The sequence below is a fragment of the Dromiciops gliroides genome, chromosome 3, assembly GCF_019393635.1.
Source record: "Dromiciops gliroides isolate mDroGli1 chromosome 3, mDroGli1.pri, whole genome shotgun sequence".
NCBI lineage: Eukaryota > Metazoa > Chordata > Mammalia > Microbiotheria > Microbiotheriidae > Dromiciops > Dromiciops gliroides.
The window spans coordinates 423,367,473-423,383,927 of NC_057863.1; the positions used below are offsets into that span (position 1 = coordinate 423,367,473).

Here is a 16,455-nt window from a genome sequence, read left to right on the forward strand (position 1 = left end):
TATACTTGGTAAATTATAGAATTAGTTGCCCTTATAGGTCTCAGCACCAAGAACATGGCCATATATCTCTTGACATTGGACAAGTTTGACATTCTTTATTAATCTAATATCAAAAGTCACACATTTTAATGGAAATGATAAATGCCAACTTAATTTAAAATTCTTTCCATCAAGATTTTTTCAATTTTATCACTGCTTTTGTGAATGTTAATTTCATATCAGAATCTATTTCCATGAACTATAGATTATAAAATTTCCTTTTCCTTTCTGTTCTGTCAAATTTTTACATTAGTACTCACATGTTCAATTTCCATGACTCTATTTTATAAAATATCATCACTCACATTATCCAAAACCCAGAAGTTTTGCAGAGAATAATTCTGTCACTTGTCCAGTATTACAAATGGACAACAGCAGAGCTTGGATTAAACTTTAGTATTAAGCATCAGGATCGGGATGATAGTTCCTTTTAGATTCCTAACTAATCCAGTCTGCCTTCTTTCTGCAGACAAAAAGACTTTAGGAATACGTGGATTCCCCCCCATTCCCACCTTTGGTAGATGTGTTTTATTTCATGTTATTAATTTTAAGACTACCGGAGAATAAGTTCATTTAGTTAGTATAGTTATAAAAGTACTAATGATACTCTGTAGCATCCCTCTGCCAACTCAATGAAAAAATATTTTTTAAAACTCCACTATTTTGAATAGTAAAATAAAATTTTTAAATGTATTACAATTTGTGGAATTATATTTTTATAGTAATTTCTTTTCTTTCTTATAACGTGGGCTGTCTGTGTATATGTGTTTTTAAATGTGTCTACTGATGTTTATAAAGTGGCCCAAGGCACTCATATAGTCTTTCTAATTTGAGCTTCACAACATCCGATTTTAGAGATGTCAATTGGCAAAAATACATCAAGCTCATACCACCATTTAAAACATCTTTAATTGAATCATGATTAGCTTTAAAGTTGGAAAAGAGGCTTAAATATCCTTGAATCTATGTGGCAAGCAGTATATTTCAACAGACAAGAGTCAGCCAAAGTATCTGGACATCTTATTGTCATTGTTGCCAACAGCTCAACTCTGCCAAATTTCAAATGGGAATAAAAGTTTTCAAAAGCTCACAAAGTTTTATCAACCTCTTCTATCTTTCCACCTACCTCACAGGACCTTCCAGAAATTTAACAATATTTGTAAAACACTCCACTAGAAAAGAGAATTTAAGTTCTAACTTAATAAGTGTTCTCAATGCAGCATTAGATAGCTACTAGGTACTTTCAAAATTTTTGGAATTTCTATACAAAGTGAATTTACAAGGAGACTTTTGACAACAATAAAACACTGTACCATTAAGAGATAAATATGAAAATGTTTTGATTCCAAAAGAAGAGGCAAGGATGACTAATATTGAATCAAAAGAGAAAGTGGAAACAAAGAATATAAACATGTTTCACAATTTAGCCCGTTATTTGCAAAAGTAACCTTTAATCCAAACTTCAAAAAAAAATTTTTTTTAAATTAAAACTGGTATAAAACAACAGGCGACTAAAGCAGAAGGGCAGCGTGTTTTTTGCTGTTCTTAAAAAAAATCTAGGTAGTGCAAACTACCTCTATCTGAACAGATTGCTTATTAAATAAATGACATTCAACAGAATGACTCTAAATGTGGCACTCAGGAGAAGTAGCTGTTTTGTTTTGTTTTGAATGCTATGATAGACAATGGGGGAAAATCCTTAATTATTAGGCTACAGCAAAATGTGCACAATATCGTCAGGTACAAACGTATAATAAAATAGGCCTATCCTCAAGGCTGCTATTTAAAATTATCGCATGCAAATTAAAATGAAATATGAATATTCCCAATGAAGTAGTATAAGCAGTATTCTCAGTAAAGAAAACAAAGAATGGATATAAAAATGTCTGATGTAATTATCAAAGTTTCAGAAAGAATCCTAAACACAGTTATCCGTTTTATAAACAATTTAAAGGACGATAAAATGTGTGTCTATAAAATCAGTACTTCCACACGAATATTCAGGGCATGTTTTCCTAACAGGCAGTAAGGATTTGAAAAAGAAAGTTTTTCATTAAATATTATTAATAACTGTAACAATCTCAAAATCAAGATGAATTTAGGACAGCTGAAACAGAATTGAATTCTTAGACCTGGGAAGATTGAAGCAAATTCCCAGAGAGAGAAAATCCAACAAGTACCCACATTCTTTCAAAACAATGACTCCAAATTGTGTATTCAATACATCAGCTCGACCTCAAATCTGCAAAAGCCTGGAAGTTCTAGAGATAAGGCACGTTGTACTTAGTGTAACAATGTAGCTATTGTAGGACGTCTGACAGTGAGGGAGAGGGATGGAAAAGAGAAAAAGACTCCAGAAAAGAACGCTGGCATGCAAGTGGAAGGGGGAAAGTGCACGGAACCCCTGGTCTGGGAAAATAAGAAAGGAAAGGGATGATTGGAGTGTTAGGTGAAAAAGAGGGGATTGAGTGTGAAAGTAACCCCAGTTCCTACAACTGCCTGAACGGGCGTGGAGTGTGAGTCGAACTAGTCTTTGTTGGACTTTCACTTTTTTTCAATTGTAAAGGCTGGAATCAGGAGAGCTAACCTACACTTACCTCCCATTTATTTCCCCTTTGTGAGGTACGCTCTCGTTAACCCCCAAGAGTCGTAACAGGATTCGTAGACCTGCTTAGAACCCGGGGCAGAGCGCGCAGAAAGAGAGGAAAAAAGGAAGGAAGACTCCCAGATAAATTGCGGCCACTTACGAGGAAGGGTCTGGGGCGAAGAAATCCACCGCAAAGCCGAAGTAACTTCCCTCCGGGCCAGAATATTCGGCGGGACTATCCACATCCAGGTTGAAGGCATAGCAGAGAGGTGGCTGGGGCGGCCACAGCAGCAGCAGGAGGCCGGGGAGAAAGAGGTGGAGGCAGCGGCGCCGGAGAGGGAAAAGCGATAGCGGCAGCCGCCGTCGCCGCCGCCTCCCCAGCCAAGGGGCCATCTCCGAAGTGCGCGGCTCAGAGCCTGTCTTAGCGCCCCCGGGCAGCCCCTCCTCAATCGCAGCTGCTCACCGGCGCCCCGGCTGCAAGTTAGCGGAGACGAAGTTTCCTACCGCTCCAGAAACGGAAGGGAGGGAGGAGAGCAGAGCTGGCTGTGGTGTCCACTAGGGAGAGGGGCTTTCCCAGCTGGGGACGATTTTCCCTTGGGACCGCTGCGTGGGCTGGAGCTCAGGCCGGCCCTCCACGCCCGTCCTCTCTCCCTCCCACAGTCCCTCCTTAATCCAGTACCTCTCGGCCTTCCAGTCGGTTTTAGCCGGGTGCTTAACTCTCTGCTGCTGGTAGGGCACTGACCTGGGAACAGAGGGACATCCCGGCCTTAGTGCGACCGCGACTGGGAAGAGTAGGCGGAGAAGGGAGAGGAGGAGGAGCTGATGAATCTGGGCGGTTGAGCAGTCGGAGAGAAGGAGGAAGTGGAAGAGGGAGGGAAGGCAGCCATCCGACTAGCGAGAGCCCTGCAAACTTCCGTGCCGAGCGCTGGCTGCTCTCTAAACAGGCATAGTTTTGGCTGGGGCTGTCCAAACTCGCCCGATCTTCGTCTGTTGCGCTGTGCCAAAAGAGGAACTGGAAACGGGATAGGAGAGAACAAATTTTTATTCTGAGCCCTAAGGGGTCAGTCAACAAGAGAAGGTTGGAGGAGGTGGGGGGTGGGGGGTGCAAAAGTGCTCAAGAGTAGAGGGTGGCAGGGCCAGATGACCCTAATGAACTCATTTTCCCCCTAAGTGTTTAAGAGCTGAGGATGTGCAAGCATCCACCTCTCTCTGGATTCAGCACCTAGAGAACCCAGAAGGTGTGAGGAAAAGAAACTCACAAACAAAGCCCATTTTAGATGTTTAGTGTTTAAATCTGGAGGAGTTTACTACAATAAAGCGAACTTGAATTAAACAAACAGAAGCTAGAAGTTGTAGAGATGTGACTAACAACCAAGACTTTATTACAAGGAATTTTGTCTTCTCAACCAATGCTGAATCCTGTCAATTTAATCTGTTTATCATGTTTTTCATAAGTAGCCTTATGATCATCAGTATGCTTTAAATGTTTGACAAAAGAGGCTAATAGAGACCTTTGAGCGACTCCGGCCTGCCACATTTTGCCCTTAGGGGCTATAACTTACCCAAGATCATTCTGGTAATATAACTTCAAGCTTAGGTCAGAGGATCATACATCAAAGCTCGATGCACTCTCAGAGACCACCTAATGCAATTCCCTCAATTTAAAAAGAGGAAAACAGACCTAGGGAGGTTGTGACTTGTCCAAGGTAAGTACCAAAAGTGGAATTTAACTCGGATCTTCTCACTGTAGAGCCAGTGATCTTGTTATACCCAGCTTTCAAATGAAGCACTCCTTTCATTTTAAGCAATCAGCAAACATTTATTAAGGAATTGTGGTAGGTGTTAATCCCAAGACAAAAATGAAACAGGCCCCTTTCTAAAGGAGTTTACCCAAAGCACTACCCCCTTAGGAAGCAGCCAAGACTGTGCAGGGAAGTGTACAAGGCACTTGCCAGTAAGAACCCCTTCCCTCTCATTCAACTCACACTGATTGGGGAAGATTGAGTATCCAGAGGCGTGGCTGCTGAAACTCTCTAGGAGGTAACCCTGAGGATGGTTTGCCTCTTAACAATGTAGCTTACAAGCCCTCATAGGTTTGCTTCTCCTAAACAAGCATGAAGTAGACATTCTTCAGCAAAGGCACTCAAATGGCAAACCACTCTTTCCCCCGCCCCCTCCCCCCCCCAATCAACCAGCAGGCTTTTACAAAAACACACAGTCCATGTAGTGGAATGGAGGAAAGAGTGACATGAATTTACAGAATTGTGAGTTATACACATAGGGAAAAACGTGGCCAAAGTAACTCACAACTCCTAAACCTTAGAGTCTTGATGTCCTTTGCTTTTTCCTAAGTTTTTGTTTTGTTTCATTTATTTCAGCCCTATTGAACTCTCCCTGGATCTCTGCCCATGGGGTTTTCTTGGCAAAGATAATGGAGTGGTTTGCCATTTCCTTCTCCAATGGCAAATGGGTTAAGTGACTTGCCCAAGGTTACACAGCTAGGACATTTCCAAAGTTGACTCATAAAGTTAACTAAAGCAGGATATCTGTGATATGCAGATCACTCCACTGTTCAGATAGGGTTGTTTCCTTGCAGGGTGAGGCTAAGGCATTTGATTGGGGGGGGGGGGTGAATCAGCAAAGACTTCATGTAGAATATAGCACTTGAGCTGAACTTTGAATTAAATTAATTAGGTCTCAAAGAGGCAGAGGGAGTATATTCCAAGTCTAGTATATAACCTCTGCAAAGGTACAGAAAAGAGTGATAGAGGGTTTGTATGAGGTAACATCAGCTTTGGATGCCATCAGATTCATGAAGTAGGGTAACATAATTCTGTTGGAAAGATAGATTGGATATATGTTGTGATGAGCTCCAGATGACAAATGGAGTTTGTTATTTTTTCCTGGCCGCTAGAGTTTACTGAGCAAGAGAGTAACATGGCAAGACCCATGCTTCTAGAAAATCATTTTTCAAGCTATATAACCAGGAGTCAGTTTGGGGAGACATTGAAGGCAAGAAAACCAATTATGATGAAGCTTTTACAAAATTCAGGCAAGAGGAGAGGAGGGTGAACTAGGTTGGTAGGTGTATGAGTAGAAAGAAAGTGATGGAGGCCAGAGATAATGCTTGCCATGAGATATTTTGGTACAAAAACTGATTTTTCGGTAGCATTTTCACAAATGATGTTGTGTATGTAAATCTTTTTGATGTTGTTTTTTCATATTTGTTCCCAATACAAAAAGTTTCATTTCTGATTATAAACTTAGAATAATGTCCAGCTGCAACTACATATGTAACTTTTTCATGTTAACAATATTCTATATTTTTAATGGTTCTTGATGACATCTATTTTAAAGCCAGGATTCAATATGTACTTGCCCTCCATAAGTTCCTGAGCCTGGGGAGTGAGGGGGAGAGAGAAGGGGGGAGAGAAAGGTCATGGAATAGGGCTACTATAAATATTTAGAAAGTGTTAGGGGCCAATACATTTACCTTATACTCCTCACTTAACTAATAGTCTTTCCAGTCTCACTATATAATCAGCCAATCAAGTCAAGCTAATGCAAAAATTAAGCAATCAAGTAAGCAAACATTAATTAAGCACCTACTATGTGCCAAGCACTGTGCTAAGCAAAAACTATCTTAGAATGAAATCTGTGCTATTATTTATCCTTGATTATTTCACCCACCTCCTAAAAAATGTAATCCTTTTTCCAAACAGCTGCTGAAATATTTATTCCCAAGGCACAGGTTTGATCTTGCCATTTCTCTACGCAAAAAAACCAAAACAAAACAAAAGAAAACCCTGCCAGTACTTCTTTGTTGCTTTGCATATAAAACCTTCACTTCACTGACATTTAGATCCCTTCCAAATCTGATCCCAGCCCATCTTTCCAGACTTACTGTACATTACTACCCTTTCTTCACTATGTAGTCTGGCCAAACCAGCCTACTTGCTGCACCTCACTTACAACATTTCCCCGTCTTTCACCATGAATTTGTACAGGTTGTTCTCCATGTCTAAAATGGATCCTTCCTCACTCCTGCATCGAGGAATAATAGATTCCCTTCAAAACTCAAAAGGCGGGGAGGGGCGGGCAGCTAGGTGGCACAGTACATAAAGCACCGGCCCTGGATTCAGGGGACACAAGTTCAAATTCGGCCTCAGACACTTGACACTTACTAACTGTGTGACCCTGGGCAAGTCACTTAACCCTCATTGCCTGCCCCGAAAAAAACAAAAACAAAAACTCAAGAGCTGGTACATGATACTTCCAGATGCCTTTTATTTACTTTGTTTGATTTTGTATTTCCTGTATAGTTTTTCCCAATGGTGTGAAAGTCCCTTGAGGCCAAGGACTGGTTTGTTTGTTTGTTTATTTCTGTATTCCCAGCACCAGGTGGCCCAGTGGATAGAGCACAAGGCTGGGAATAAGGAAAACTCCTCTTCCTGAGTTCAAATCTAGCTTACTAGACACTTAGCTGAGCTAGTCACTTAACAATGAGCAAGTCACTTAACGATGTTTCCCTCAGTTCCTCATCTGTAAAATGAGCTGGAGAAGGAAATGGCAAACCACTCTAATATCTTTGTCAAACATGGCTCAATAACAACATTCCCGGCACCTGGCATATAGTAGGCATTTAATAATGTTGATTTTTTAAATATCACCTATGTGGCTAGCTGGGTAATCATTATTCTATTTCACTACTAGAACTTTCCAGTTTGGGGCTCATAGGGAAAATATACTAAAAAGCTTATTTACTAGTTAAATGGGTTATCTCTTAAACTGTATTATTCAATATTGTATCTCAGATTGTGGGCATCTGAAAACACCTTTGGACTGATCCCAGCCCAAGGTAGATGGGATAGAATTGGCACTGCAATGAGTTTCTTTTCTTCTTCTTTTTTTTTTTGGTGGGGCAATGAGGGTTAAGTGACTTGCCCAGGGTCACACAGCTGGTAAGTATCAAGTGTCTGAAGCTGGATTTGAACTCCAGTCCTCCTGGATCCAGGGCTGGTGCTTTTTCCACTGTACCACCTAGTTGCCCCTAAATGGATTATCTCAATATAGAAATCAATCATAGGTTTTGCTTTGCTAAGGCCACTTCATAGTGTTCATCAAAACCAAAATCACAGTACCATCCATTTGTAACATTTCCAGTGTTACATTTTGTGTGTGTCCAAAGCTCCAGCTAGACTGGAAAACATAATGTTTGTCATTCATGCCCTACCTCTGTGTCCTGTCCCTATACCTGGTATTTACTCACTCTTCCTCCTTGTGTTTCTTCCTTTTGAAAACCCTGCCCATCCTCTAAAGCCAAGCTGAAATGGTACTGAAAGCCTTTTCTGATTTCCCTTCCATTTTCCCACTTTTCCAGATTGATAGTGATATTCCTGCCCCTTGAATCTCACATGGCATATTTGTACATCTGTATGTAAGGTACTGGCTCTTCGTAGATAGACTTCAGGTATTGCTCATGTATGATTCTATAGGAAATTGACTTAACTAAGCCCCATATTGGTAGATCCCAACATTGTAATCATTAACTCCCAATGACCACACACAAATCTAACAGTAAAAATAAAGTTCTATAGAATGAAACGATCTGTACCATCCACCAATATCCTGATACTCTTCTTCAGCACTTCAAACAGTAAGGAATGACAATATCAAATGGCATTCTACTGAGTACCATTAAGTATGATATCAAACTTCATGAAAACAAGCAGCACAAAGAAATACTCATTACTAACATACTTTTCTTCTCCGACTTATTACATGAAGCAGCTTTCTTGGATTATAACAAAAAAAAGGAAAAAAAAAAAAAAGAAACACAGGTACTATTAACCCTCCATAAAGGAACTGAGAAGACATCAGTAACTATTGAACCATATCTTTATTCTTTCATCTCTAAAAAAGCTCATTACAAAAAAAGGTTGTGTGTGAAGGGTATCCTCTATGAAACTATAAAAAGAGGAAGGCTTTTGCAGATGATTTTCTTTTATCATAAAATAGGAGTTATGTTTTTTTTGGTTTTGGTTTTGGTTTTTTTAGGCAAACATACATTTGGCATTGGAACAACATGGCTAGCCTACTGCAGCAGCCTTTGAGTGCCTGGCCTTTCAGCTTGAGAAAGGCCCTCATTATCAGATATCTTATCTTTCCAGGTGATCTTCAGAATCTTCCTAAGACAATTCAGATGGAAGAGATTAAATTTCCTGGCATGGTGTTAGTACACTGTCCAGGTTTCCCAGGCATACAATAATGAGGTCAGCAAAAAACTCATTACAAAAAAGGTTTTTGGTTGCCTGTGTGTGTGTGTGAAGGATATCCTTTATGAAACTATCATGATTTTCTATAACCTATCTCACCGTCAGTCATGCAATCAACAGGGATAGAGACTATAGAATTTATGTTGATTTAAACAAATAACTAGGTAAAATTGAAAATAGCCTTAAAATCTTTATTCTGTCTCTCAATTTTCAGTGTCATCATATAAGATTCCTTGGCAGAGGCAACTACAGAGATAACTTTATTCTTTGAATTTCTGATGAATAAAGTGATACATAAAACTAGAAGATACATGTTTGTCAAAGGTATAAAACAGTTTATGAAAGATATCCTGTGTAAAGCTTCAATGGAAGAGCCATTCCCTATAGAGACTGGAGCTCTCCAAAAGATCCTCTTTACCATCATGATATCAAGGCCTGGAATAATGGAGAAATTCCTCAATGGAATCCAATATAAACAGTAACTACAACAATGTTAAATAGAAAGAATGACATGACAAAAATACAAAGATCAAATGGAACTTGAAAGGAGATATTAGAAGATAGCTCCAACCTACCCCGCCTCCATGGAGGTGGGAGGTCCATGGGTGTTGCACATTGCACACATTTTTGCATTTTTTCAACGTATTGATCAATTACGCTGACTTTTTTTTCCTCTCTTAAAAAATTCTATTTGTTATATAGGATGGCTCTCAGGGAAGAGGAGGGGAAGGAACACATAGAATACTATGATAGGTAGTAGGTATGGACTTCCAGGGCAGAGCCAAAATGGCAGAGGAAAAGCAGTGAGCTCTCAAACTCATGACAAGATCACTCCAAAAAACATCCAAATAATGCCATAGGACAATGCCCGGAGCAGCAAAACCCACAGAAGAATGTGCTGAAATCACCTCCTAACCAAGAACGGCTTGGAAGGTCAGAAGGAGGGAGCTGCTGTGCTGATACAGGAGTCAGGCCCAACCCCTCAGTCACCCTGACACAGATCCAGTCTCAAGAAGGCCTCACCAGAGAAGGAAACCCCCAGAGCCTCTGAATCAGCTGAAGCACCAGTGTCGTCTGGAACTAAGCTCACAGTCTGGTGAGAGGGCTGAGCCCTTGGCAGAGGTCTGTGCTGGTACTGAGGCAGAACTTGGGTTTTTCACCCCTGCTGGGAACCAGGAGGTAGGCTTAAGTAGCAGTGGTCCAGGTTGGGGAAGGGTACAGGCTCTTTAGAGCTGACAACCACAACACGCAAAACTGGTTGATTGGCAAGTTGGTCTGGGGTCATCTATGGACCAGGGAACAGACCAGGCAAGTGAAGAACCTGATCCTCCTTAAATCATACCACCTGCGACTTCTGAAGCTTGGGGTAGTGCCACCCAGAAACAGTGCCCCACTTTAAGGAGCTAAAAGTCAAGTAAAAGAAAGGCAAGATGAGAAGACAGAGAAAGGTGAGAACCATAGAAAGTTTCTTCAGTAACAAGGAAGACCAAGGGGCACCCTCAGAGGAAGATGTCAACATCAGGGCCCCTATATCTAAAGCTTCCAAGAAAAATATGAATTGGTCTCAGGCCATAGAGGTGCTCAAAAAGGACTTTGAAGATAAAATTAGAGAGGTAGAGGAAAAAATGGAAAGAGAAATGAGGGTGATGCAGGAAAGACATGAGAAAAAAGTCAATAGCTTGAAAAGTCAAATGAAAAAGGAGGTACAAAAGCTCTCTGATGAAAATAATTGCCTAAGAATTAGGATTGAACAAATGGAAGCCAGTGACTTTATGAGAAACCAAGACACAATAAAGCAAATCCAAATGAATAAAAAAATAGAGGGCAATGTGAAATATCTTCTGGGAAAAACTGCCAACCTGGAAAATAGATCTAGGAGAGATCATTTGAAAATTAATGGTCTACCTGAAATGCATGATCAAAGAAAGAGCTTAGACATCATCTTCCAAGAAATTGTCAGGGAAAATTGCCCTGATATTCTAGAAGCAGAGGGTAAAATAGAAATTGAAAGAATCCAATGATCACCTCCAGAAAGAGATGCCAAAAGGAAAACTCCTTGGAATATTATAGCCAAATTCCAGAGCTCTCAGGTCAAGGAGAAAATATTGCAAGCTGCCAAAAAGTAAGAATTCAAGTACTGTGGAGTCCCGGTCAGAATGGCACAAGACCTAGCAGTTTCTACATTAAAGGACCAGAGGGCATGGAATATGATATTCCAGAGGGCAAAGGAATTGGGATTACAATCAAGAATCACCTACCTAGCAAAACTGTTCATAATCTTTCAGAGGAAAAAATGGGACTTCAATGAAAAAGAGGACTTTCAGGTCTTCATGATGAAAAGACCTGAACTGAATGGCAAATTTTTCTTTCAAATTCAAGACCCTAGAGAACCATAAATAATTGGAGTTGGGGGACATACCTGGGGTCATGCAGTGGGTGACTGTCGTGTCTGAGGCTGGGTTTTGGCTGGGATCCCCCTGGGTCCAAGATGGATGCTTTGTCCACTGTGTCACCTAGCTGCCCCATGATGACATCTTTAGGGTTAAATTAAGGAGTGAGAGGAATGTACTGGGGGAGGGGGAAGGGCAGAGGTTAAATCCTACATGAAAGAAACAGGAAAAGGCTGATGTAGCGGGGGAGGAGCAGGGCAGTAAATGAAATTTACACTCATCAGAATAGGCTCAAAGACCTTAATCTCATCAGAGTTGGGTCAAGGATGGATTAAAACACACATACCCAATTGGGTGGAGTAAATCTATTTAATCTGGGCAGTAAATGAGCCTAATACTCATCAGAATTGGCTCCAAGACCTCAGTCTCATCAGAATTGGCTCAAGGAGGGAATGACATACACACTTAATTGGGTGGAGTAATCTATCTAACCCTGCAGGAAAATAGGAGGGAAAGGGGATAAAGAGAAAGGGGCAAAAGAAAGGAGGGCAGAGGGGGGGAGGGGACAGACAGAAGCAAATCCCTTTTGAAGAGGGATAAGATGAAAGAAGATGGATAATAGAATAAATAAATAGAAGATGGATAATAGAATAAATCATGGGGAAGGGAATAGGATGGAAGGGAAACAGTTAACAGTAGTACTCATGAAAAAAGAGAAAAGGGGGAAAAACTGTACAAAAATATTTATAGCAACTCTTTGTGGTGGCTAAGAATTGAGAATCAAGGGAATGTCCATCAATTGAGGAATGACGGGAAAAGCGTTGGTATATGATTGTGGTGGAATGGTATTGTGCTATAGGAAATGACAAATGGGATGATCCCAGAAAAACCATGTTAAGACTCATAAACTACTGTGTAGTGAAGTGAGCAGAGCTGGGAGGACATTGTGCATAGTGACAGCAGTATTGTTCAATGATCAATTGTGAATGACTTAACTACTCTTAGCAATGCAATGACCCAAGACAATCCCAAGGGACTAATGACGAAGCTTACTATCCACCCCCATAGAAATAACTGATAAAAAGAGCGCTTGTGGATTGTACATATATAACCTAGGTGCTGTCTTGTGGAGTGGGGAGGAAAGGGAGGGAGGGAGAAAAATTTGGAACTCTAAATATTATGAAAATGAATGTTGAAAACTACCCTTCCATGTAACTGGAAAAAATAAAATAAATGTTTGTTGTAAAGGAAAAATAAGAATACTACGATAATGTAAAAAAGAAAAAATATCATTAAAACCTTGGTATTTGGTTGTTGTTTTTTTTAAAGCATTATGGCCTATGTACCCAGCTTTCATTTTGCTAAGAAGAGATGTGGTGAACAAGCTATGTCTTTAACACTACTTTTATCATGTCAACTTCAAACTCAAAAGCTCTTAATAACTCCATTTTTGCATATTCAATCAAGTAGTAATATTCAAAGCCCTCCATAAATTCTCTCCCAAGTTTAGTTCTCCAAACATTTCCCACTGCACACCAGCAGGAAGTCTTTGCTCCAAGTAGGTTAGTCTCCTTGGCCTTTGAAATTTCTTACTCTTTGCTTTTGTCTATACTGTGTCCTCTCTCCAGAACACCTCCCTCTTCTATGAAATCTTCCTTAACCAACCATATTAATCTTTCCTTTCTGTGAATTCCTACTGTCTCTACCATTTTTTTGTATGTTAAGGTGAAATAGATAGAGCACTGGTCCTGGAGTCAGGAAGACCTGAATTCATATCCAAACCCAGACACTTGCCAACTCTGTGACCCTGGGCAAGTCACTTAACAGTTTTTTTCTGCCTCACTCATCTGTAAAATGGGGATAATAATAATATTTACCTACCAGGATTGTTGTGATGAGATAAGATAATATTTGCAAAATGCTTTACAAAACTTAAAGCACTATATAATTCTATCCATTATCATGATTAAATATTTCATGTATATTAATTTTGTCTCTCCAGCTAAGTTTTAAATTCCTTAGAGTAAGAACAGTATCTGAAGGGCAGCTAGGCGGTGCAGTAGATAGAGCACCAGCCCTGGATTCAGGAGGACCTGAGTTCAAATCCAGCCTCAGACACTTAACACTTATTAGCTGTGTGACCCTTGGCAAGTCACTTAACCCCAATTGCCTCACCAAAAAAAAAAAACCAGTATCTGAACATTATCCATTATTCAATCATCCAACCATTTTTACCTCAGAGCACCTAAAGTAGTGTTAAGGATCTAGTAAGTGTTCACTAAGCATTTGTTGGGCTGATAGATAAATGAGTGTTTTAAACACATTAACATGAATTATTTACCATATTTTACATAAAATAAATATATATGCAAAATATATGTACAGCAATTAGGTGTATATACATATATTTGTGTATATATGTATTATTCTACACATACACACACACACCACAGATTGGACCTGTGATTTCATTGCTGTGAGCACCTAGAGAATTCCCTTTAGCAATGTAGGCTGGTAACTTTTCTGCAATTCAAAGTCTTAGAAAGTTGTCTAGAGGACTGAGAAGTTAAACAACTTGCTCAAAATGCAGCAGTGAGTCTCTGTGAGGCCACACTGCCTCCCCTTTTCTGCTTCCCTTCCCGCTCTTCTTTTTTTCTTCTTCTTTCTTTTGATTTCAGATTACTCTATAATGGGTTCAAGATGGCTTAAGAGATCTCCAACCTCAAACTTATCCAAGGACCTTCACTGAATAACTCTGACATTGGGAAGGCCTCCAAACTAACTTTAGTATTTCTGGATTTCTTGGGTTGAAGATGTCACAGTTTTATACCCTTAAACTCTCTGATTCCCAGTTTCCTCATTTGGAAGATTCTTTTACATATCCCTGAAGTACTTTTTCAGCCTTAGAGCTCTGTTCCTGCTAAAATACACTTGAATTCCTGTTTTTCTACTGAAGAATTTGTTGGGGGGGGGAGGGGCAGGGGGTGCAGCTAGGTGGTGCAGTGAATAAAGCACCGGCCCTGGATTCAGGAGTACCTGAGTTCAAATCCAGTCTCAGACACTTGACACTTACTAGCTGAGTGACCCTGGGCAAGTCATTTAACCCTCATTGCCCTGGGGGAAAAAAAAAGTTTGTTGTCACATATTAAGATATACATATTCATTATAATATTTGAAAATTTATAAACACTAGAACCAGAAGCTCCAATTACTTTCACAAAATAGTGATTACTTCTCTACATTGTACATACAACCACAATCTATGATTTTATGAGATGCTATATAAATAATATGAAAAAGTTTGTTTTGGTTTTTATAGTAACTGATAATTAACTTCCTTACTTGTACATGTAAATTCTCAACAATATTCTTACATTTGTAGAATTCTGTTAAAAATTCAGAGAGAAGGGGCAGCTAGGTGGCGCAGTAGATAAAACACTGGCCCCAGATTCAGGAGGACCTGAGTTCAAATCCGGCCTTAGACACTTGACACTTACTAGCTGTGTGACCCTGGGAAAGTCACTTAACCCTCATTGCCCTGAAAAAAAAAATTCAGAGAGAGGAGCAGCTAGGTCGCACAGTGGATAAAAAACCAGCCCTGGATTCAGGAGTACCTGAGTTCAAATCCAGCCTCTGACACTTGATACTTAACTAGCTGTGTGACCCTGGGCAAGTCACTTAACCCCCATTGCCCCGCAAAAACAAAACAAAACAGAGAGAATCTTTAAATTATATGTAGAAAAGCAGCATTTTCTAGAAAAATCTGAAATGAATTGAAATCAGAAGATCTTGCTTTAAAATCTGAATCTAGGGGCAGCTAGGTTGCACAGTGGATAAAGCAGTGGCCCTGGATTCAGGAAGACCTGAGTTCAAATCTGGCCTCAGACACTTGACACTTACTAGCTGTGTGACCTTGGGAAAATCACTTAACCCTCATTGCCCCACAAAAAAACAAACAAAAAAAAAACCCCTGAATCTGCTATTTATTAAATGTGACCTCTGACAAATCACTTAAATTCTCTGGGACACTCAGTTTCCTCAGGTATAAAATGGAGGTAGAGAAAATGGACTGGCTATCTAAGGTTTCATACAATTCTAAATCTGTGACTTCAGAATAGGTTTTCTCATTGTCTGAGTTTTTATATCCTTAACCTGGACTTTTGTTGAAAATTATCTAAAGTTTAGGTTTGGCTCATATTTAGAGTCTCTCCAAAAGACATGTGGATATCAAGTCTAGGACAGCCGTTTGTTTCCTCTATATCTATTAAAAATGCTTAATATAAATGAGAAGCAATAATTTATAACTACTATTTCTTTCTTTCTTTTTTTTTTTTTTGCTGGGCAATGAGGGTTAAGTGACTTTCCCAGGGTCACACAGCTAGTAAGTGTCAAGTGTCTGAGGCTGGATTTGAACTCAGGTACTCCTGAATCCAGGGCCAGTGCTCTATCCACTGTGCCACCTAGCTGCCCCCTATAACTACTATTTCTTAATAGTTCTATTATTTTTTAAGAGTTTGAGACTTAAACTTCAGAACATGAAATGGTTTGCAGAACTGTTGAATAAGCATGTTACATTTTACCTTGGCTTGGCACTGTCAAGTTTCCTCCAGTTTCCTGTTCTCTGGCAAGCCCAGGCATAGGTTTAGCTATTGTCTCTTTGGTAATTCTATATCTGACTAAGGGACCTAAGATATCCAGACCTTTTAAATTCACATGGTTGCTTCCAAGACTATACAAATCAATCTCACCCTGACCACTTATACTCAGAGTAGAATTAAAACAGAAGTGGCCACTAAGGGACTCAGGTTCAGGCTCACCTAAGTTCTCACTTGCTTCAGCTGCCAAGTGTTTGCAGTCTACCATCTTTCTCTCATGTTGGTTAGTATGAGACTCCAAGGAGAAGATCAAAGATATAGGTGTTCTCAGTAGATTGGAAGAGAAGAGAGAAAAGGAGGGTGGTTTCAACTCTCCATTTTAAAGATCCATTAAGTCAGGAAGCTTTTTGTGACAAGTATCCAATAAGGGAATTATTTAACTATTTTTGTAGTTCTGTCCTTCAGGCGAGTTGTTCCCCTTCAATGGTCAGGAGAGAGGCTTACCACTCCATCGGGTAGGCTACAATCAACCTTCCAGTCAAACACACAGAACATAGAATTATCTTTTG

The 16,455-nt window shown here is 39.9% G+C and overlaps 1 protein-coding gene across 2 annotated transcripts in view; it reads right to left on the minus strand.

Moving 5' to 3' along the window:
• The window catches only part of ITGAV (integrin subunit alpha V), a 115,800-nt gene extending 112,286 nt beyond the window's left edge, over positions 1–3,514 (minus strand). Inside the window, exon 1 of one of the 2 annotated variants that reach the window (XM_043992982.1) lies at positions 3,306–3,514. Coding sequence is in view for 1 of the 2 variants with exons in the window: in XM_043992981.1 (XP_043848916.1) it covers positions 2,787–3,019 (233 nt within the window). In the remaining variant the exon portion in view is untranslated. Of the gene's footprint in view, positions 1–2,786 lie in introns of both variants that reach the window. The other variant, XM_043992981.1, reaches the window with a different exon arrangement.
• Positions 3,515–16,455: the final 12,941 nt, after the last annotated feature.